Below are 25,430 nucleotides of genomic sequence, written 5' to 3' on the forward strand. Positions count from 1 at the left end.
GACATTCCTCACATTCTTGGCATGTTTGACATTCCCTGCATAGATGATTAAAGGTTTTTGGTCTAATTTTTATAGGGGGTAGGGCAGAGTATATGGATATATATAGGAGCATGCTGGGTATGTTCCTAGTATCTGTCTGACTCTCATTTGTGCGAATCATGGCTTCTAAGGATATTGAAGGTACGTCTGATACCGATCTTCATGCTAATGTTAATGATGTAATGCTCGATGGAAATATTTTTCATGCTCCTAAAAAGAAGAATGGTGGAATCCTTAGACGTATTAGGAGTAATGATCCTGAATTACATATAGTGTACGATGGTGAAGATAGGTGCGTATATGATTGCGATTATAGATATATGATTATAGACTGTATTCTAATGCCTGAGGGAGGGTTAGAGAGGACTCTAGAGCATACGCATCCTGATATGTATAAAAATAGAATCCTATTTGCTATACAGTGGTACGACTGGGAGGGTATGCAAGGAGTGTTCGATCAGATTGATGAACCAATCCATGGAGGATGTTTCAGTTACGAATACAAATGCATCAGGAGTAAGATTCTTTACGACAATAATTCGTCTAGCTACTATGATACTCTGCATACCGATTCTTTGCTGTCTGAGTCAAGGATCAACAGAAGACTCGATTTCTGATGAATCTCTATAATGGTAAATAGTGGGGGTGCTTTATTATTTTAATTGTATATTTGATTATACATATCACTGGATATTAATTATATATCTGGTTTCCAATTCCTATCTAGGACGGTGCACTTCTGAGTTGTGTGATCCTACAGACAATGCAGTGGATCTCTGAACCGTATATTATAGAGAAGCTGAGAGACATAAGAGATACCATTGTAAGATATAAGATCCAACCGATCGTGTTGGAGTGTGAACGTATTTGGTCCGAGGCTCCTCCGAGATCTCCATACTGATATTCATTATCATGGGGTTGACGGCGAGTGTCGAGTTTTGTGTTTACGATAGACTTATAACCCTTGTGAATACCGCGATTGATCAATATACAAACCCATATGTAATTGTATGCCCTCCAAAGGGGTATGATATTTTTAAAAGTCATATTCATTATGTAAAAACTAATAATACTACATATAAAGAGTTAATATCACGGTATGTTAATCGTAAGGGTTGTGTTATTAATGATATAAGTGTAAGGGGTGTAGTTGATAGTTTTTATGATAAAAAACAAGGAGATTCAAAAGGAGTGGGGTATGTTGTGATCCTGTGTACATATATCATTGATATGTGTGTCTTAAAGTATCAGCAAGGTATACATGATTGGTCTATGCGTAATGTTGTGTATGTTGTACAGAGGATGATTGATTTAGATGAGACATCGTGTACATTGTATATGAATATGATTGATAATGGTATATGTTTTTAATTATCATGTAAATAAAAAGTATGTGCATCTATATAATGTATTCATTGATGTTCACGGTGTCATGATGGAAGGAGCTTTACAGAAGATCTATTATGATGCGGGTAACCCTGGGGGGTTAGGAGGGGTATCTAGGTTAATTACCGCTGTGAAAGCAGAGGAAGGTATTACCCCTAAAATAACAGAGGTTAAAAATTGGTTAGAGAAACAGGACGTCTACACCCTACACGCTCCAGCAGCAAAGTATTTTAAGAGAAACAGGGTGTTTGTCAGCGGCATGGATAAACAATTTCAAGTCGATCTAGTGGAAATGGGGGAATATTCTAAAGAAAATGATGGAGTACGTTATCTTTTAACATGTATAGATGTATTTTCAAAATATGCATGGGTTAGGCCCTTACATAATAAGACTGGGGCATGTGTCACAGAAGCCTTCAAAGACATCTTGAGCGAGGGGCGGGTCCCTCAAAAATTACAAACGGATGCTGGTAAAGAGTTCTATAATAAGACATTTCAACAATTGATGAGTGACTATGAGATTAAGCATTTCTCAACGGGTAATGAGACAAAAGCTAGCATAGTGGAGCGTTTTAACCGGAGTTTGAAGACGAAGATGTGGCGATACTTGACATCAGTCAATTCGCGGCGATATATACCTGTTCTACAACAGTTAGTTGAAGCGTATAACGGGTCATACCATAGGTCCATTAAAATGACCCCGGCTACAGTTAATAAGGATAATGAGCATGTAGTATTCAATAACCTATACAGATCTAAGAATAGGGATACGGTTAAATTTAAATATAGCATAGGGGACACGGTGCGTATATCCAAACACCGGGGTGTATTTAGGAAAGGGTATGAGCAGACATTTACAGATGAATTCTTTAAAATAAAAGAATGTGTCCATAGGATCCCTCCCGTATACAAGCTGCAAGATACAGCGGATGAGGACATACAGGGTACATTTTATGAAAAGGAGCTCCAGAAAGTTATTATAGATGAAAATAAAGATTTTAAAATAGAAAAGATATTAAAAAAGAAGAAGAGGGGAGGGCAGAAAATAGTATTAGTGAAATGGCTAGGATGGGGTGATAAGTTCAACTCTTGGATACCTGAAGCTCAAATTATTGATCTAGCATAGAAGATTGTCATTATATGAATCCTTTTTAAAAGCAGGGTGTCTAGAATATATATGTTCATAACGGATCAGGAGGTTGAGTAGCATACAAAGGTGTATATACATGATGGACGGTCAAGGGTTCTATATAACCCTACCCAGTAATGCTTCTATTGACGTATATCCGAATAATAAGATATGGCATTATAGAACCAAACTATCAAAACCTATTACCCTCAAAGAGCCTTACGAAGTGGGTTTAATCGAGTTACAATACCCACGCAATTGGAATAGTTTCCCTGCGGAGGATGGTTGGATAACCATTATTGACAGTAAATCCAATGGAGCAGGCCCGGTGTTAATATTACCCCCGGGGGTATATGGTAGTGTACATAAGATTATTAAGGAGATAAATATTTTGTTACATGGAGATAGTAGTACAAAGAGGTTAACCATACTGTATAATGTTATAAAAAACAGGGTATTTTTTAGTTCAACTGAAGGAGGACTGTGTATAGTGTTTAGAGGTAGTCTGGCAATAATTCTAGGATTTAAACCGGGGGTTCCTTTTGAAATACCTACATCAAAAGAGGCAAAACGTGTTGCTCCGCATCCTGCTGATATATACGGTGGCTGTTATAATATATACGTCTACACAGACATTGCAGATTATCAGTTAGTGGGTGACAGTTATGTTCGTCTTTTGAGAAGTATAAATATCACAGACGAAACCAAAGACATGCCACATAGTGTGTACGACAAGCCGCATTACACCACTTTATCCAGATCTACGATAGGGGATATCGAGATATCCTTAAAGACCGATCAAAATCTATATGTGCCATTTACATATGGAAAGGTGATTGTTAAATTACACTTTAGACCTATTAGACATAGATCATAATGAGAGGGTCTCCTCACATTAGTAATGATGGGCGTTATATGGCCTATTATACAAATCAAGCAGGATCAGGATTACCGGGGTTTACGGGTTCAGCGACTCAATACGGCTCAGGGTTAGGGGGTATGTTTAGAAGTCTTTTCCGGTTTGCAATGCCCCTTCTAAAGACTGGATTCAGTATAGCTAAGCCTCATCTGAAAACAGCTGCTAAGAGTTTCGTAGGCGATGTGGTTACCCATGTTATGAACAGACCTTCAAGGCAGAAGCAGGAGGGGTCAGGTTTAATGTATCATAATAGGAGAGGAATTAAACGACCCCCAAGATCCCATTCTCATGGGCGTGTCCTGAAGCGTAGAAAAAAATATAAAAGACCCAGGATAACACATAAAAAGAAGACGAGGGCTAAACGATGTGTCAGAAGGATCACTAAACCATCAAGCAGAGACATCTTTTAACCCTGACCCTACATCCATCATGTCGCTGGTCCATAATATGTCTGAAGAATGCGTTAAAAGCGAGCTGGACCTTTTCACAGTACCGATGACCCAGACTTCTATAGATAGAAACACTTACCTTCAGATAAATCCGGTGTCTGCCATCACAGATACATCTCCAATAGAATTTTATATCACCGGCTCCTCTGAGGACTATATTGACCTGAATAATACATATATACATATTCAAGCTAAAATCACCAATGCAGATAGAACGAACCTGGCTGTTGATGCCCAAGTAGGATTTGTTAATTACCCCGGATGTTCATTATTCTCGCAGGTTGATATCATGCTTGGGGATACACTCATTACACATTCATCTAACACATATCCATACAGAGGCGTGATAGAGTGTCTATTAAATTACGGTGAGGACACGCTGACCAGCCAGTTCGGAAGTGGACTTTTTATTAAGGACACCTCGGGGCATATGAACGCCACTAATCCTGCAGGGGATAACAAGGGTTTGACCAAGAGAGCATCATATACTGCAGAGAGCAGAACAGTGGACATAATAGCCCCGATTCATTCGGACATGTTTTTTCAGGAAAAACTGCTGATATCCGGCGTTGACATTAAAGTTAAATTCATCCGTGCTAAAGATGAATTCTGTCTGATGGCTACAAGTACAGTTCAGGCCCCTGTCGCCCCTACTATTAAAATCTTTTCGGCCAGTCTTTATATAAAGAAAGTAACGGTGGCCCCTGGTGTACGGTTGGCACATGCCAGAGCAATCACTCAAACAAATGTAAAATACCCTATTGATAGAGTGTGTTTAAAAACTGTTTCTGTACCTAATGGGTCTAGGGTTTTTAATCAGGAGAACTTATTTTTAGGCGTAGAACCTAAATTCATAGTAATCGGTTTCGTAGACCATGAAGGTTTTACAGGTGCTTACGACAAGAATCCGTTCAATTTCGCGAATCACAATGTGGAGTTCTTAAATCTACTTGTAAATGGTCAATCATTCCCCGGGAGACCATTTCAACCAAATTATAACGAGGGGTTGTATGGTCGTGAATATTATCAGATGATACAAGCTACGGGACGTCAGTTGAAAGATAGAGGATTGATTATTAACCGTAAGGATTTTGGTAGTGGTTATGCATTATACTGTTTCAATCTAGCCCCAGACGAAAGCTGTGGTCAGCATGTATCGTTAATCAGATCGGGTAATGTTCGCATGGAAGTTAGATTCAGGGCCCCTTTAATGCGCACGCTCAATATGATATGCTATGCGATTTATGATTCAGTTATTGAAATCTCAAACCGTAGACAGGTCTTAACAGATTATTATTGAGTATTATCCTATACCATAATGAATACGATAGAATTAACAAGCGTTCTTAAAAAGAAGGTTAGGAAAAACATACATTTCATGGGTGTGTTAGCATCGGACCAACTCCCAGATAATATCATCCATATGCCCAGTATGGCTATTGTTAATACTCAACCATCATCGAGGCCAGGATCGCATTGGTTAGCCATTTATATCACAGTTGATAGATGTGGTTATTTTTTTGATTCGTATGGACACTCACCTGTGTACCCTGAATTCTCAAAAGATATAAATATCTTTCTCCAGAAGAATTGTGTGAATGTGTTCTATGCTACAAGACAGGTTCAGGATGATATGGCCACCACCTGTGGTGAACATTGTGTATTTTTTCTATGTCATATACAGAAGGGGTACTCTTTTAAAAAAGTAATGAGTATGTATGGACATAATTTACATTGTAATGATGCCATGGTGTGTACGTTTGTTAGTAGAATTCGCCCCCGGATATGTAAATACCATGATTTTAGCTGTGTTCAATGTGTACAATATGTGAACCGGTGAATATGATGTATGAAATTTATATATATATATATATTTTAGTTTATTTTTTCTTTTAAAAAATAAATGTTGTAAAAGTGATGTAAAATGATGTATACACATATGATCTGCAACAATGAAATAAATACACTGATATTAATTATTTCTAATGTGTCAACTTTATCTTTTTTCCATTTTATTATTTTTATTGTTTTATTGTTTTATTGTTTTATTGTTATATATTTTTCACTGTATGACAACATGATTTGCACATCAATCACCATGAATGTATACAAGATATGATTTCATTTCAATGTATTTATATTGATTGTCTGTATATGTATTTTCCTGTGTAACAACAAAAATAAAGTTGACACATTAGAAATAATTAATATCAGTGTATTTATTTCATTGTTGCAGATCATATGTGTATACATCATTTTACATCACTTTTACAACATTTATTTTTTAAAAGAAAAAATAAACTAAAATATATATATATATATAAATTTCATACATCATATTCACCGGTTCACATATTGTACACATTGAACACAGCTAAAATCATGGTATTTACATATCCGGGGGCGAATTCTACTAACAAACGTACACACCATGGCATCATTACAATGTAAATTATGTCCATACATACTCATTACTTTTTTAAAAGAGTACCCCTTCTGTATATGACATAGAAAAAATACACAATGTTCACCACAGGTGGTGGCCATATCATCCTGAACCTGTCTTGTAGCATAGAACACATTCACACAATTCTTCTGGAGAAAGATATTTATATCTTTTGAGAATTCAGGGTACACAGGTGAGTGTCCATACGAATCAAAAAAATAACCACATCTATCAACTGTGATATAAATGGCTAACCAATGCGATCCTGGCATCGATGATGGTTGAGTATTAACAATAGCCATACTGGGCATATGGATGATATTATCTGGGAGTTGGTCCGATGCTAACACACCCATGAAATGTATGTTTTTCCTAACCTTCTTTTTAAGAACGCTTGTTAATTCTATCGTATTCATTATGGTATAGGATAATACTCAATAATAATCTGTTAAGACCTGTCTACGGTTTGAGATTTCAATAACTGAATCATAAATCGCATAGCATATCATATTGAGCGTGCGCATTAAAGGGGCCCTGAATCTAACTTCCATGCGAACATTACCCGATCTGATTAACGATACATGCTGACCACAGCTTTCGTCTGGGGCTAGATTGAAACAGTATAATGCATAACCACTACCAAAATCCTTACGGTTAATAATCAATCCTCTATCTTTCAACTGACGTCCCGTAGCTTGTATCATCTGATAATATTCACGACCATACAACCCCTCGTTATAATTTGGTTGAAATGGTCTCCCGGGGAATGATTGACCATTTACAAGTAGATTTAAGAACTCCACATTGTGATTCGCGAAATTGAACGGATTCTTGTCGTAAGCACCTGTAAAACCTTCATGGTCTACGAAACCGATTACTATGAATTTAGGTTCTACGCCTAAAAATAAGTTCTCCTGATTAAAAACCCTAGACCCATTAGGTACAGAAACAGTTTTTAAACACACTCTATCAATAGGGTATTTTACATTTGTTTGAGTGATTGCTCTGGCATGTGCCAACCGTACACCAGGGGCCACCGTTACTTTCTTTATATAAAGACTGGCCGAAAAGATTTTAATAGTAGGGGCGACAGGGGCCTGAACTGTACTTGTAGCCATCAGACAGAATTCATCTTTAGCACGGATGAATTTAACTTTAATGTCAACGCCGGATATCAGCAGTTTTTCCTGAAAAAACATGTCCGAATGAATCGGGGCTATTATGTCCACTGTTCTGCTCTCTGCAGTATATGATGCTCTCTTGGTCAAACCCTTGTTATCCCCTGCAGGATTAGTGGCGTTCATATGCCCCGAGGTGTCCTTAATAAAAAGTCCACTTCCGAACTGGCTGGTCAGCGTGTCCTCACCGTAATTTAATAGACACTCTATCACGCCTCTGTATGGATATGTGTTAGATGAATGTGTAATGAGTGTATCCCCAAGCATGATATCAACCTGCGAGAATAATGAACATCCGGGGTAATTAACAAATCCTACTTGGGCATCAACAGCCAGGTTCGTTCTATCTGCATTGGTGATTTTAGCTTGAATATGTATATATGTATTATTCAGGTCAATATAGTCCTCAGAGGAGCCGGTGATATAAAATTCTATTGGAGATGTATCTGTGATGGCAGACACCGGATTTATCTGAAGGTAAGTGTTTCTATCTATAGAAGTCTGGGTCATCGGTACTGTGAAAAGGTCCAGCTCGCTTTTAACGCATTCTTCAGACATATTATGGACCAGCGACATGATGGATGTAGGGTCAGGGTTAAAAGATGTCTCTGCTTGATGGTTTAGTGATCCTTCTGACACATCGTTTAGCCCTCGTCTTCTTTTTATGTGTTATCCTGGGTCTTTTATATTTTTTTCTACGCTTCAGGACACGCCCATGAGAATGGGATCTTGGGGGTCGTTTAATTCCTCTCCTATTATGATACATTAAACCTGACCCCTCCTGCTTCTGCCTTGAAGGTCTGTTCATAACATGGGTAACCACATCGCCTACGAAACTCTTAGCAGCTGTTTTCAGATGAGGCTTAGCTATACTGAATCCAGTCTTTAGAAGGGGCATTGCAAACCGGAAAAGACTTCTAAACATACCCCCTAACCCTGAGCCGTATTGAGTCGCTGAACCCGTAAACCCCGGTAATCCTGATCCTGCTTGATTTGTATAATAGGCCATATAACGCCCATCATTACTAATGTGAGGAGACCCTCTCATTATGATCTATGTCTAATAGGTCTAAAGTGTAATTTAACAATCACCTTTCCATATGTAAATGGCACATATAGATTTTGATCGGTCTTTAAGGATATCTCGATATCCCCTATCGTAGATCTGGATAAAGTGGTGTAATGCGGCTTGTCGTACACACTATGTGGCATGTCTTTGGTTTCGTCTGTGATATTTATACTTCTCAAAAGACGAACATAACTGTCACCCACTAACTGATAATCTGCAATGTCTGTGTAGACGTATATATTATAACAGCCACCGTATATATCAGCAGGATGCGGAGCAACACGTTTTGCCTCTTTTGATGTAGGTATTTCAAAAGGAACCCCCGGTTTAAATCCTAGAATTATTGCCAGACTACCTCTAAACACTATACACAGTCCTCCTTCAGTTGAACTAAAAAATACCCTGTTTTTTATAACATTATACAGTATGGTTAACCTCTTTGTACTACTATCTCCATGTAACAAAATATTTATCTCCTTAATAATCTTATGTACACTACCATATACCCCCGGGGGTAATATTAACACCGGGCCTGCTCCATTGGATTTACTGTCAATAATGGTTATCCAACCATCCTCCGCAGGGAAACTATTCCAATTGCGTGGGTATTGTAACTCGATTAAACCCACTTCGTAAGGCTCTTTGAGGGTAATAGGTTTTGATAGTTTGGTTCTATAATGCCATATCTTATTATTCGGATATACGTCAATAGAAGCATTACTGGGTAGGGTTATATAGAACCCTTGACCGTCCATCATGTATATACACCTTTGTATGCTACTCAACCTCCTGATCCGTTATGAACATATATATTCTAGACACCCTGCTTTTAAAAAGGATTCATATAATGACAATCTTCTATGCTAGATCAATAATTTGAGCTTCAGGTATCCAAGAGTTGAACTTATCACCCCATCCTAGCCATTTCACTAATACTATTTTCTGCCCTCCCCTCTTCTTCTTTTTTAATATCTTTTCTATTTTAAAATCTTTATTTTCATCTATAATAACTTTCTGGAGCTCCTTTTCATAAAATGTACCCTGTATGTCCTCATCCGCTGTATCTTGCAGCTTGTATACGGGAGGGATCCTATGGACACATTCTTTTATTTTAAAGAATTCATCTGTAAATGTCTGCTCATACCCTTTCCTAAATACACCCCGGTGTTTGGATATACGCACCGTGTCCCCTATGCTATATTTAAATTTAACCGTATCCCTATTCTTAGATCTGTATAGGTTATTGAATACTACATGCTCATTATCCTTATTAACTGTAGCCGGGGTCATTTTAATGGACCTATGGTATGACCCGTTATACGCTTCAACTAACTGTTGTAGAACAGGTATATATCGCCGCGAATTGACTGATGTCAAGTATCGCCACATCTTCGTCTTCAAACTCCGGTTAAAACGCTCCACTATGCTAGCTTTTGTCTCATTACCCGTTGAGAAATGCTTAATCTCATAGTCACTCATCAATTGTTGAAATGTCTTATTATAGAACTCTTTACCAGCATCCGTTTGTAATTTTTGAGGGACCCGCCCCTCGCTCAAGATGTCTTTGAAGGCTTCTGTGACACATGCCCCAGTCTTATTATGTAAGGGCCTAACCCATGCATATTTTGAAAATACATCTATACATGTTAAAAGATAACGTACTCCATCATTTTCTTTAGAATATTCCCCCATTTCCACTAGATCGACTTGAAATTGTTTATCCATGCCGCTGACAAACACCCTGTTTCTCTTAAAATACTTTGCTGCTGGAGCGTGTAGGGTGTAGACGTCCTGTTTCTCTAACCAATTTTTAACCTCTGTTATTTTAGGGGTAATACCTTCCTCTGCTTTCACAGCGGTAATTAACCTAGATACCCCTCCTAACCCCCCAGGGTTACCCGCATCATAATAGATCTTCTGTAAAGCTCCTTCCATCATGACACCGTGAACATCAATGAATACATTATATAGATGCACATACTTTTTATTTACATGATAATTAAAAACATATACCATTATCAATCATATTCATATACAATGTACACGATGTCTCATCTAAATCAATCATCCTCTGTACAACATACACAACATTACGCATAGACCAATCATGTATACCTTGCTGATACTTTAAGACACACATATCAATGATATATGTACACAGGATCACAACATACCCCACTCCTTTTGAATCTCCTTGTTTTTTATCATAAAAACTATCAACTACACCCCTTACACTTATATCATTAATAACACAACCCTTACGATTAACATACCGTGATATTAACTCTTTATATGTAGTATTATTAGTTTTTACATAATGAATATGACTTTTAAAAATATCATACCCCTTTGGAGGGCATACAATTACATATGGGTTTGTATATTGATCAATCGCGGTATTCACAAGGGTTATAAGTCTATCGTAAACACAAAACTCGACACTCGCCGTCAACCCCATGATAATGAATATCAGTATGGAGATCTCGGAGGAGCCTCGGACCAAATACGTTCACACTCCAACACGATCGGTTGGATCTTATATCTTACAATGGTATCTCTTATGTCTCTCAGCTTCTCTATAATATACGGTTCAGAGATCCACTGCATTGTCTGTAGGATCACACAACTCAGAAGTGCACCGTCCTAGATAGGAATTGGAAACCAGATATATAATTAATATCCAGTGATATGTATAATCAAATATACAATTAAAATAATAAAGCACCCCCACTATTTACCATTATAGAGATTCATCAGAAATCGAGTCTTCTGTTGATCCTTGACTCAGACAGCAAAGAATCGGTATGCAGAGTATCATAGTAGCTAGACGAATTATTGTCGTAAAGAATCTTACTCCTGATGCATTTGTATTCGTAACTGAAACATCCTCCATGGATTGGTTCATCAATCTGATCGAACACTCCTTGCATACCCTCCCAGTCGTACCACTGTATAGCAAATAGGATTCTATTTTTATACATATCAGGATGCGTATGCTCTAGAGTCCTCTCTAACCCTCCCTCAGGCATTAGAATACAGTCTATAATCATATATCTATAATCGCAATCATATACGCACCTATCTTCACCATCGTACACTATATGTAATTCAGGATCATTACTCCTAATACGTCTAAGGATTCCACCATTCTTCTTTTTAGGAGCATGAAAAATATTTCCATCGAGCATTACATCATTAACATTAGCATGAAGATCGGTATCAGACGTACCTTCAATATCCTTAGAAGCCATGATTCGCACAAATGAGAGTCAGACAGATACTAGGAACATACCCAGCATGCTCCTATATATATCCATATACTCTGCCCTACCCCCTATAAAAATTAGACCAAAAACCTTTAATCATCTATGCAGGGAATGTCAAACATGCCAAGAATGTGAGGAATGTCAAACATGTCAGGAATGTGCTCAACAGCGCCACTATTTCCCCTAACGGCGGTGTCAGGTACTGGAAAGTGACCTGTGACGTCACACATATTAGCCTGTGGAATGTCAAGAATGTGAGGAATGTGAGGAATGTGAGGAATGTCAGGTTTGTGACGTCATGCTAACACAATTAGCATGTTAGCATTAGCATTAGCATGTTAGCATTAGCATTAGCAACAATGGTGCCCTTATATACTACTCATACGCGCACACACACACACACACACACACACACACACACACACACACACACACACACACACACACACACACACACACACACACACACACACACACACACACACACACACGTCCCATCCCATGGCTCAGGGTAGAAAACAGGGTTAAGCAAATATCACTGGGATTGCTATTAAAGATAGTCAAAGAGACAGAGCCCTCAATAACCTCATACCTGACTAACTACTTCTCCAAAGTGAGTGACACCCACAGCCACTACACTAGAGGGAGCGACCATGATCTGGTACCAACCCAAATATAGAACAATCATGGCAAAATTCTCATTCTACTGCTGTGCCAGCACAATGTGGAATGCCCTGACACCATTAAAGGATGTGAATCACTGGTTTATTTCAAAACTGGCCTGGAAAAAACATCTATCAGGCGACCACAACTTAAGGGGAGGTAATGTAAATTCCCATAGAAAGGAGGTGTCGTTCACTTTTTCATTTTGTACATATACTGTAGTGCTTGTATTTGTTGATGGCATGATATATTATTGTGTTCATTTTTATGCTATGTTGATTAATTGAATACATAGGACCACAATGGAAACAAGTCCCCAGGACTTCAATGTCTTGAAAGTATTCAATCAATCAATCAATCAATCAATTAAACAATCTATCGGAAAAGTGCGTGCTATGAGCCTTTCCTCAATCCACAGTCTGTAGGCTTCAAAACACAAACACATTGTCTGTAACATACAGACAAGATGATGCGAAAAACGCAGAAAATCAAACCTGGTCTGAAAAGTGGGTAAGTGCATGGTAAACATGATTGACACAACGTGAGGTTTATTTTATTTTTATTTTTTTACGTGCAACGGATTTTGGGCAAAACATAGGGACCAGTTTGCAAGCTCCTTTAGTATTAGTTCAGTAACGTAGAGGGTTTAAGTGGTTAAGAGAACAGCTGTGAGACGACGTCTGTCTGATGTCTCCTTCAAGTCATTTATGTGACAAATGTCATCCATTAACATGACTTTGTTTACGTCACAGAATGATCCAAACATGAATCACCAAGAGCTTATAGGAAAGATCAAAAGAAGCAGCGATGAGTTGCTCCATCCGTTCCACACATCGGAGACATGAGCAACCATAACTCACCCTGTTGCTTTTCATGTAGCATTCATCATTCATAATTCGTTAAGTTAAAATGTCTTTGTTGAACTGGAAATAAGCACAGTATGTTGTTGGTCTGAAAGCAAGGTGGTGCCACAGAGTGGATGGACCAATCATGAACGAGGCTTAGGGTGACCAGATGTCCCACTTTGCGTGGGACAGTCCCACATCTCCATGACTTTTCAGGCGTCCCACAAATTGAGACGCTGGCCCACATTTGTGTTCAAATGTGCGTTTTAAAATCTAGCTTACATCACAGGGCTGTGTGGAGAAAGCGCTCTAGTAATTACCCTCTTTAAGAGAGAAATAAAGCCTCATCAGTCATAAATCAATGCGCAGGTGTAGAGAGGTGCACTGATCGTTGCTGAGGCTCTTAACATGAGCATACAGCAAACTAGACTGGTTGTGTTGCCGCGATGATCTCAGTGACAAGAGATCCCGTCACAACAAGTGGACACTGGACACAGCACTGCTCAAGCAGCACCAGAATAAATAGGCTCTATGCACAGCAGCCGTAGTGTGAACAAATTCGGCCTCTTCCTTACTTCCTTCACAGGTGTTGCCAAATGATACTAATGAAGGCTCGGTTCCATTCTGGTCAAACAGAGTCAGGGTGCTGATATTGTGCATGTTGGCTCACTGGAAACACTCTGTTACACCAGTGGGTCTCAAAGTGGGTCCACGTACCCTCATGGTTCCTGGAGGGGGTTCCAAATGGACCCTTATGGGTGTGTAACTAAGTGTCGGTTCCATTTGTACACTCAGAGTTATGGGGGTCCTTGAAATAAAAAAAAAGTCTGAGAACCACTGTGCTACACTAAATGGAACAGAGCCTTCATTAGAATCATTGGTAACACCTGTTAGAATAGGGAAGTGGAAGTGAGAATATGGCTGCTGTATTACTTACACACAGCACTTACATTATACAGTATATTATTAGGATTTCTCATTTTTTTGTGCCTATTACTAAACACAAAATTGGGACACTAAGTTGGAAGTGGATATTGATAATTTCACTCTACTTTCACCCAGTGTTAATTTCATCGACTAAAAACGATGACAAAGTGAGAAGTGAGAATATGGCTGCTGTGTATAGAGCCTAATATCATTAAACGTTGTGGTCAGGGAGGCAGTTATTTTGAAAGACAATGATCAGAGGAACTGCTGCAGCAATCTAATCAAAAGCGAAATAGGAGTACTGCAGGAGCTGTAGAGAATGCTGTCCATTCTAACAAGAATTCAAGTTCAAATACAGAATCAGGTTAGAACAGTTATTTACAAGCTTGTTTTATTTGTTGCATTTTGAACCTATTTACAACAGAAAATCTCTCTCATTGTCTCTTTCCCTGCAAGATGTGTTTTTACAGACAACACTCTTGAGCGATCTACGTTCCGTATCAAACTCAAGATGACAGCCAGACAGCATTTTTTTGTGTTTTGAAAGGCTGAGGAAGGCCGGCGTGCCGGAACGTATCCGTTTCTCTGTGCAAATCTATTAAATAAGAACATAAGAAACTCCTCAAGAGAGTGCGGATAATCCTTTCATTGTAGATGTGTAGTGGTCAGGTTGTCACTCTCCAGTCTCTATGTGTTGTAGATGTGTATGAGTGTGGTCAGGCTGCTGCACCACCTGGCTCACTCTCCGGTCGGCTCCGTCACGCTGCTGGACTTCAGGCCGCGGCAGTTCGTCCTGGTGGGGGCGGAGCTTAAGGTCAGCGACTTGGACGACGCCACCGCTGACACGCCCGTCTGCGACCCACAATCCCCGGCGGCCGCCACGTCGTGCCTCCTGGAGTTCCCCGCCAGGAACTTCACCCTCCCGTGCACCGGGGGGCGCTGCGAGGCCATCAACGAGAAGAGAAACCTCTACAACGCTTACAGGTGTGTGTGCGTGCATGATATGTTTCATAAGTTAATGCATCAACGTCATACAAGTGTGTCGCACAGAAGTAGCGAATATAGCAGATCTTCAAGCTCACAAATATTCATATTATGAATATGAAATATGGAGATACAGGTGTTCTGCCTGCCTGACAGTGACATGTATGTATTTGTAGTTTTCTTCCTGACAGTGACATGTATGTATTTGTAGTTTTCTTGCTGACAGTGACATGTATGTATTTGTAGTTTTCTTCCTGACAGTGACATGTATGTATTTGTAGTTTTCTTCCTGACAGTGACATGTATGTATTTGTAGTTTTCTTGCTGACAGTGACATGTATGTATTTGTAGTTTTCTTCCTGACAGTGACATGTATGTATTTGTAGTTTTCTTGCTGACAGTGACATGTATGTATTTGTAGTTTTCTTGCTGACAGTGACATGTATGTATTTGTAGTTTTCTTCCTGACAGTGACATGTATGTATTTGTAGTTTTCTTCCTGACAGTGACATGTATGTATTTGTAGTTTTCTTGCTGACAGTGACATGTATGTATTGCTGCGTTTGCAGGTTCTTCTTCACCTACCTGCTGCCTCACAGCGCTCCTCCTGGACTGAGACCCCTGCTGGACAACATCGTCAATGCTACCAGTCAGTGCATTCATACATTTAACCACTTAAACCCCAGGATCCATAGTCTGGGGAAAACCATCGCAGAAAATAGCTTACAGCGTGTCGCGGCACATTGTGAGCTTGTAGATCTGCTATTTTCAGCAAAGATATTTAATGCAGAGCCATAACTGAAACTGTGATCAACAAATACAAATAACTATTATGTACAAAGGAGAAAATGGAAAAACGGTGGCAGTGAATGACACCTCCTTTCTATGGGAATTCAAATCTATACCTCCCCTTGTGGTCTCCTGATAGATGTATTTTCAGGCCAGTTTTGAAAGAAACCAGTGTTTTTTCGCCATTTTTGTTCTACATTTGGGTTGGTACCAGATCGTGGTCGCTCCCTCTAGTGTTGTGGTTGTGGGTGTCACTATCTTAAATATCAATCCCATTTAAATTTGCTTAACCCTGTCTTCTACCCTGAGCCATCCTAAACTTCACAGCTGGACCCAGCACAAAGCCATGATGCTGAGGAGAACGAATGACTCATTGAGTTTGATTTTGCAGTTAAACCACATGTCTGAGTGCACTGTGATCTGCTTTTCATTTAGCTTCTTCTGTTCTTGCTGAACATGCAGTACAGCCATTCAATACTGTTTTACTTACACAGAGCACTTATATTAGGATTTCTCTTTTTTTGTGCCTATTTCAAGCACACAATTGGGACACCAAGTTGAAAGTGGATAATTTCACTCTACTTTCACCCAGTGTTAATTTCATCGACTAAAAACGATGACAAAAGAAATCCGTCGACTAACTTTTCACTGACAAAAACTTGATAAAAACTAAGCTATGATGACTAAAACTATGACAAAATGTATTGACCATTTCATCAACAAATAAAAACTAGACTAAGGGCCCGTACACACTGCAGGAGATTGGGTCCGAGATTGCTGTCGCCGACATTTTTTGGCGCTCGCCGACAAAACCTCCCGATCTGACGCAGATCGGCCTTTGATCTGCGAGATAATGCTCGCTCTGTGTGAAAGGTTCCGCGAGACGATGTGGCCGCGATTATCCGCTCTGCGACGGCTTTCCGACCGTTTTCAGATAACTACCATGTTAGATATTCAGCTCTGTCCCAGACAGGAGATCGGACAGTATCATACATTATGAAAGGGTCTGCGAGGAGATCCACGCTACAGCCAATGAGAGCACATTACAGCCACCGTGGCCAGGGGAGCGTCGCTGGATCTGACCACAACAAACAGTCCCTACCGCAATATTACCGTCCAGTCCTGTATTAAGTTAACATTATAAAACAAAATGAGAGAGTGAGCGAGCCTGGTGGGCTGTTTATTTTAGAGGAATTGTACAGAGAGAGAGAGAGAGAGAGAGAGACAGACAGACAGACAGACAGACAGAGAGTGAGAGCAAGAGCGAGCTCTGTGTGTGTGTGTGTGTGTGCGCAGCATGTGCTCGCTGTTATGAACAGCGTTGCCAGATGTTGCGAGAGAAATAAGCAACCAGGGGCCTGTTCCTCAAAAGGTGAATTAACAAAGCCTGGCCTTAAGCCAAATCAAGGCTTGACAAAGTCGGGTCCGAAAAGCCTCGTTTGTTCCGTTCCTCAGACGCCAAGCCAGGCTGAAAAGGAGCAACTTTGTCGAGCTAGACCTTGTCAAGCCAGGCTGTGTCCAGCCAGGATAATGAAGCCAGGCTAAATGGGCGGCGATTCGCCGACGACGTATTTCTATAAAAGACCATGAACTCGAGCGCAGATTCCTTGAACTTGACCAATCATGGCAGCAGGGAACAAAACTCGCGCAGCGTTTTTCTCTGTGGCCGAACAACAGCAGCTCATGCAAGCAAATGAGGAAGTGAAACATGTTATCAACAGAAAAGGAAACACGGCCGTTATTAATAAATCCAGGGAGAAAGCGTGGCAAAGTATTTCTAGCACACACAGAGTGTGTGTGTGTGTGTGTGTGTGTGTGTGTGTGTGTGTGTGTGTGTGTGTGTTTGCAACGGACGGGCAACAGGACGGACGGGACGGGACGGGACGGGACGGTACGGTACGGTACGGGGACGGGACGGGACGGGACGGGACGGGGACGGGATGGGGACGGGACGGGGGGACGGCGGTGTACTGCGACGGGGTCCGCAACGGGACGCACGGGACGGGACGGGACGGGGCGGGGCGGGGGAGGGGAGGGGTTGACCGACGGGATGAGCGGGGGACGGGACGAGACACGCAATAACCCCACATTTGCAAGACCACTTTGGTAGAGGTTTGGGTTGTGTAGTTACCTTGCCATCATGATGTAACTCCAAAGGTGGACAAGAAATAAAAAACAAAACAATTTCTCCATTGACTAGAAATTGATAATTTAAAATATGCTCCTTATTGACTTACACAGAGGCTCCTTTAAACCCATAACTAATAATGTATATATATATTTAAATATATATATATATTATATATATATTATATATTTATATATATATATATATATATATATATATATATATATATATATATATATATATATATATATATATATATATTTATATATATATATGTGTGTATATGTATGTGTTAGACATTTTTTATAATATTTAAAAGAAATGGTAATATATTATCAAACATCTAACAACAATATGAACTATAGTGTTAACAGAGTGACAATGACATATCACATGAGTCATTGTGAAACAATTATGATTCATGGTCACACACTATTTCAGTAATATAATTACATTGATTATATCTTATTGTATTGATTTCATTTTATTTGAATGCAGGGTCATTAAAATGAGTCCATATACAAACGCATGTTTTGAATTAACTGTGGAAAAACTTGAAGAACAAGGCACTGGCTTAAGTAAGCTTGGCTGTTAGCCTGCTCCTGACCAGGCTAACTTCACAGCTAAATTGCCATGGTAACTAAGCTAGGCTTGCTTCAATTCTCTTTTGAGGAATCGGATAAGGCTAAACTTAGCCAGGGTGAACTGGCTAAACTAATCTTCAAGATAATTCACCTTTTGAGGAACCGAGTCAGCTCTAATCCTGGCTAAATTAAGCCAGGATAGGTGGTAAAGCCAGGCTTTAGCTCTAATTCACCTTTTGAGGAACAGGGCCCTGGTCTATGAAAACAAGCCCAAGAAAAGGCCACTTGAGCACTTTAAACCTATTTACAAATACATTGGATATTTGAAAATAGCCGATCTACAAGCTCACAATGCGTCGCAGCTATTTTCAAATAAAAATCTTGAGAAAATTGTGGAATATTTTCCAAATCCACACAAATCTTGTATGGGGGTCAGTGATGGCACAACATATTTACAGAAGGGGGGTCTGCGGACAAATACATATTATGTGTTGTTTAAACCACTGGTTTAAACAACATTAGGAAACAAGGCCAAATAATGCACCCCGCAACAACCAATATTTACAAGCAACTCTACAGAAAAACAAGCCCAAAGTCGCTTATAATAAGCGGACATGGCAACGCTGTCACTGACGGCTTCTGCGCACTTGACTGCGAGAGAGGGAGAGAGAGAGAGAGAGGGAGAGAGAGAGAGAGAGAGAGAAAGAGCGAGAGAGGGGGGAGAGGGAGAGGGAGAGGGGCATATCACAGGATACGTCGATTAAAATGAATTGGAATAAACTCAAATGTATGTATTGGGTCTGACTCTGGAGATAGCATCCTAGTGAACTATCCTACAGTGTGTCAGCCCTTGTCGGGGATCAATCCTGTTGTGAAGACCACAACGATATTATGACAGCCGATTTCAAGAAATAAACTCCTGCAGTGTGTTATGCTTAACGATCAGATAACCCCCCGAGCACTTTAAGGTCCTGCAATGTGTACCTGCCTTAAGATGATAGGGAGGGACTAGAAGAGATCCAGTAGAACTAAAACAAGTCATTTTATGCTTGGTTGCACTTGGGTGTTGTTCAGGTTATGACATGACATAATGAATCACTTGACGACGTTCTTTAACTGCAGAGGTTGTGGTATTTATTTAGCTCCTTAGCTTCGGCTCACATGGACACATACTCATGCCCAGTAGCGTACATGGAATGATACTGCTTCTGGCACATACGCACCGCTCAATACAGTCTAGTCTTAAAGACACACATTTAAAAAAATATGACAAAAACGAATACAAAATTTGCTGTTAAAATGAACACTGAAAATAATACAATTTGTACCTGTTTCTTAGTTGCTATTTGACAATTTGGCCAATGTTTGACAATTTTTTTGGTATTGTTTGTTGATTACTTTTGATGCAGTATTGGTCTTATTATTTATTTAATTTTAGTGGTGTTAAACATTTCTTAAAAGTCCTTAAATTGTCCCTTTAGAAATGTGCATGTTGGTTTGTTTACTGTTGAGTGAGAAAACAGTGTTGCACATTAAGCTAATCATCCCCCTCCCAAAATCATCTTGGAACCTGACCCACTGAATAAGAAAACGGGTGAAGGTTTTGAAGAAATGTGTCTTAGTCATATAGAAAAGCTTTAAACAGAAGGACAACAACCGAACACTGACTGCTTTAAAGTCACAAACCAACAAGAACAACAAAACAAGAAAGATAAGAAATTATGTCTCTGGTTCCAAGACACACACAGAGTCTCTCTATCAGTCGATCAGTGATGGTATGTCATCACAACATCACATGAACAGTGTGTGTGTGTGTGTGTGTGTGTGTGTGTGTGTGTGTGTGTGTGTGTGTGTGTGTGTGTGTGTGTGTGTGTGTGTGTGTGTGTGTGTGTGTCACACACACTCAGGCCCCCCAGACACTAGCATGGATATTTAGCAAAACATACCTTTTCCATTACGTTTTTTAGGCCTCTCATCCACACGCAAACGTCATTTTCGGTCACTTAAAACCAGAGAGTTTTGTGATGGGATAAAAAGGTGATGATTTTCTGAAATATCCGTCTCAGTGGAACCATGTACAATTTTTTTATTTTGAGAAACGATGACGTATCCAGATATACATTAGGGCTGTCAAAGTTAACTTGATTAATCGCGATTAACTCATTAACTGTTGGTTGCAATTAATTAATAGGGGTATAAAAGACTGAAAAATATCCCTCTAAGGTACATTGTGAACAGATAAAAAAGTGATGACTTACCGTATTTGCAATTAAACGTGCGATTAACTATGAAAAATCCTCTGTTCTGCGGTGTCCCGTCTAAATAAACAAATAAAGTAAAGTGAAGTTTATAACAGATCAATGATTGTGTGTATTTCAGGTGAGTTACTGTGGGATGTGGATGAGACTCTGAAACAGATGGAGAAAGTTCTACACAGTTACGCCAACGGCCTTTATCTCAACAACTACACACACACTGCAGGTATAAGCACGCACAAGCACACACACACACACACACACACACACACACACACACACACACACACACACACACACACACGTTTGTATTACGTTTGTACTATTCTTATCTCTAAAAATCAACAATTTCTATCTATTACATGTATACATATATATATATATATATATATATATATATATATATATATTTTTTTTTTTAATGATTCCTCCTTTCCATACTACAGTAGGCACCCTGGCGCCCTCTGGTGAAAGACCTGTGTACTAAACAATATGTCATTCACTTGCTGACACTTAACCAATTAAACCCTATAGGCCTACTTAGTTGACCGGATTCCCAAGGGCTCTATACTAGGCCCCCCCCCCTCTTGTTTTTGCTGTACACAAAATATTTTCGCCCAGAATAGCATATCTACAAATATAACACATCTTGTAGATTCGAGAGAAGTGTTTACCCCAGAATAGGAATGCAATGGGGCTCTTTGCACATGTGGGTGAACATTGCTGTTTTTGATCAGAAATTGTCTGCACACAGAAACACTGCTAATTATGATAAGTTACAGTGCCTGTCTGTCTAAGACAAGTTCCTAAGTATTAGTGTATAGTCCTATCACTGTATATTTGTATATACTAGATTTTCAGGCCGCGTTTGTGACGTCCACCCACCGTCTGCCCACCCGCCTGCCCGCCGTCGGTTGACCCTCTTAATCTTTATTTTCTTGCTTAATATATGTTTCGTTATTTGTAGCATAATTTGCGGAACAAGTCCCAACAACATTTAGCTGATTGTGCCTGTATAACAGTGGTTCCCAGGGGGGTCCCCAAATGATTTTGGGAGGTCCCCAGATGATTAGATTAATGTGCAACATTGTTTTCTGTCCATTTCTATAGTGTCAATTTAAGGACTTTTTGGATACCAAATTCGGCAAATTATCAAATATTACATAAGAAAGAGGCAAACATTGTGAAAATAGCCGATCTACAAGCTCACAACGCTTTGCAGTGTGAGGCATTGTGAGCTTGTAGTTCTGCTATTTTCACAATATGTATCTGTGGAACCAAGTCAAACTAAATGTAATGCCTACACTTCCAAGTGCTTGTCAGGGTGGGTGCTCCCCCGTTTCAAATATGATTATTTTGGGAGGTCCCCAGTTCCAATATGATTATTTTGGGAGGTCCTCAGTTCAAATATGATTATTTTGGGGGGTCCCCAGTTCAAATACGATTATTTCGGGGCGTCGCAGCCTGAGAAGTTTGGGAACCCTTGCTGTATAAGTCAGTGACAAATAAAACCTGTCCTGCAGACTACAGAGCCGTCCCAGACCGGTCCATCCAAGGAGACGACTACAGATGCTGGCCATCCTATCGTCACGACGCCTGCCAGCTGTCTGTCTTCAGCCTGCATGAGGCGGAGCTTATCTGTGAGAGCCACGCCCACTGTGGCGCCTTTGTCCTGACCAATGAGATCACCTGGACAGGTCAGCTGACACATAAGGTTCCCTCAGGGGGATGAATGATTGTCTTGTCTTGTCTCTTCTTGTCTTACCTCTCTTATCTTATTGTGCGTTATCTTACCTTACTTCGTCTTTGAAATTAGACTAATAGTTCCAGGGGATCCCAAGCAAAATGTGTTAATTCAGCATCATAATCACTTTTAACCACTTGATCCATATGTTTTACGTTGGCTATTCAAAAATAGCAGATGTACAAGCTTCAAGCTTGTACATCCAAATATATATACATTTGGGGGTCCTTGATTTGAAAAAGTTTGAGAACCACTGGTTTAGTAGTAGGTAACTCTTGTCTCCTCCGCTTTGCAGGTCGACAGCTGGTCTACTTTAAAATGGGTGGAGCCAGGCTAAGCCCCGCGCAGAGGTGGGCCTCTTACATCAGAGTGGGCAGCTGATCCAGAACCAGGAAGAGGAAATAGTCATAAAAACTCTTAACTAAAACAACCAAAAACCCCTTCTTCTGATTGGTTGAGCGCCTCAGGTTGTGGATCCTGGAAGAGAAACGCATACGTGTGATTGAGCGGATTCTAATTCTATAGTCTCACGTAGCCAGGCAACTATTACACAATCTCTGAGTCGACAGTCTTGCTCGAGTGACTAAATACTACCTAATACTGAAATAGTGTCCCATAGCTTTGTTTGATTGGCTCAGTAGCCAGTGTTGTAGTGGTGATTTTTTAAACTGGTGTGATGCTATTTTAATGACGTCACACGCACATCACGCGCACTTCGCTCGCGCATGCATTTTACTTTAATAATGTGTGATTTGTTTTACTTAGGTTTACGAGTGCATACATAGTAAAAAAAAATTGTATAGGAAATGACTAGTTTTTACCTTGCAGACGTCACCTCTGTAATTTAGTTCATGAATCCGTCAGCCACTGTTATCCAAACGTTCTTTTTGGACTGCTTCAGAACATCTGACAGTATGCCTAAGTACTGGGGAACTACACCTACAGTACTTACAGTGCTCCTGCTCAAAAGACTGGCGGGACGCTGTGGTACTGCGTGCAATGAGCACTGCACCACTGTCAGAAGCAGATTTGAACGGGAAACACATAGGCCCATCACCTTCATAATGTGTTTCTGGTTCAAATGAGATGCCGAGCCAATCAAACAAAGTGATATGAAAATGAACCGGAACAGGTCACGGGTATATGCCACCTTCTGGACACCTGGGGAACTACAGCAAATGGTCCAATGATAGAATTTATATTTACATGCACTACCTTGACTATTTAAATGTAACCTATTATCATTGTCTTCTACATAACATTAACTCGATGAGTCTGAGTGGATGAAGTTCACGTAGCACCGACCAGCATCAATCTAGTATCTTTAATACAAATCAGACTTCGGTTTATGGATTTGTTGATATAAAAAATGTTTTGTCATGATCTGTGACCTTTAAATACGTATGCCCTATATACTAATATATATATTTTGAATATTTGAAAAAATATATAATTATATTCAAGTATATTAAACATTTTCAAAACTTTTTTTTTTTGCTACTCTTGAAAAAAAAAAGTCTTTACAAAATGTGTATGTTTTTTGGAATCTTTGGGAATGTTCAACTTTAACACTACGGCCAACAATTTGGAGTCCAGGTTGAAGGTGGCAGAACCCCACAGATAGTTCTGTTTGTGTGTTGAAAACCGATTAAACCAGTGGTTCTCAAAGTGGGGTCCAGGGACCCCCAGGTGGTCCCTTGTGGGGGTTCCAGGCGGTCCTCAGCTAAATGATTTCATATAGCATTAAGACATCTGTTTAAGAACTTTAACCCCATTTGGCGTGTAGGGTATTCAATAGTAGCAGATCTATAAGCTCACAACGCGTCGCATCGCAACGCATTGTGAGCTTGTGAGATCTGCTTCGGAACATCTTGGGAGGTAGTGGAAATGTTTTAATGCTTTTAAAACAACAAGAACAACAACAACACGATTCTTCTCTTATGGGGGTCCTTGGCACAAAAGCTTTTCAATTTGGGGGTCCTTGACATGAAAATGTTTTGCGAATCACTGGATTAAAATACCTGTCTGTTTCCTGGGGAAATGTCCCAGTTCTCTGAGCAAAATGTCTGCTTTCTGTGAAAGTTCGCATAAATGTAATAACAGTACGTAGTAACCACGGCAACATTATGCTGAATGTGAAGATGCAATCTGATTGTGACGGAGATGTAATTTTTTTATATGAACAAAAATAAACAACCTCAGACTCGCAAGTGTGATGTTTATTCTCCATTGAAACTGTTCGGGAACCTGGGACAGTGCTCGGGTGGCGCGGTGAAGTGTAGTAGTAGTAGTAGCGGAGTAGTATGTTCAAGCAGAGCATTAATTTATGAAAAAACACTAAAAGTTAGAATATGGAGATAAGACTAAGGGCGGTTTCAGACTGGATCCGTTTGAATCGAAGCGTTCCCGAGTACGCTTGGCTTCTCCCAGCTGGTCAGCATTCACACTGGCCAAAATCCTTTCGTACTCGACCATTTAATTTAGCAGTAATGGTAAATATGTGCCTCATGGGGGCGCTGTTGACTATGGGGCTTTGGAAGAGAGAATGTCATTCTCAGAAGAAAAGTCACTCTAGAGTGAATAATAAAGTTTGACTGTGTTCCTGACGATGTCTTGAGTTATAATAACAA

General features: G+C 39.9%; 1 protein-coding gene across 1 annotated transcript in view; it reads left to right on the forward strand.

The window, feature by feature from the left end:
* The window catches only part of pkdcca (protein kinase domain containing, cytoplasmic a), a 33,410-nt gene extending 8,404 nt beyond the window's left edge, over window positions 1–25,006 (forward strand). Inside the window, exons 3-7 of the mRNA XM_080449135.1 lie at window positions 15,017–15,300; window positions 15,870–15,949; window positions 21,181–21,282; window positions 22,580–22,753; window positions 23,096–25,006. Of these exons, the coding sequence (XP_080305261.1) occupies window positions 15,017–15,300; window positions 15,870–15,949; window positions 21,181–21,282; window positions 22,580–22,753; window positions 23,096–23,181 (726 nt within the window). The 3' untranslated portion in view covers window positions 23,182–25,006. The remainder of the gene's footprint in view (window positions 1–15,016; window positions 15,301–15,869; window positions 15,950–21,180; window positions 21,283–22,579; window positions 22,754–23,095) is intronic.
* Window positions 25,007–25,430: the final 424 nt, after the last annotated feature.

The sequence above is a fragment of the Gymnoscopelus braueri genome (assembly GCF_963280865.1).
Source record: "Gymnoscopelus braueri genome assembly, chromosome: 14".
Classification (NCBI taxonomy): Eukaryota; Metazoa; Chordata; class Actinopteri; order Myctophiformes; family Myctophidae; genus Gymnoscopelus; species Gymnoscopelus braueri.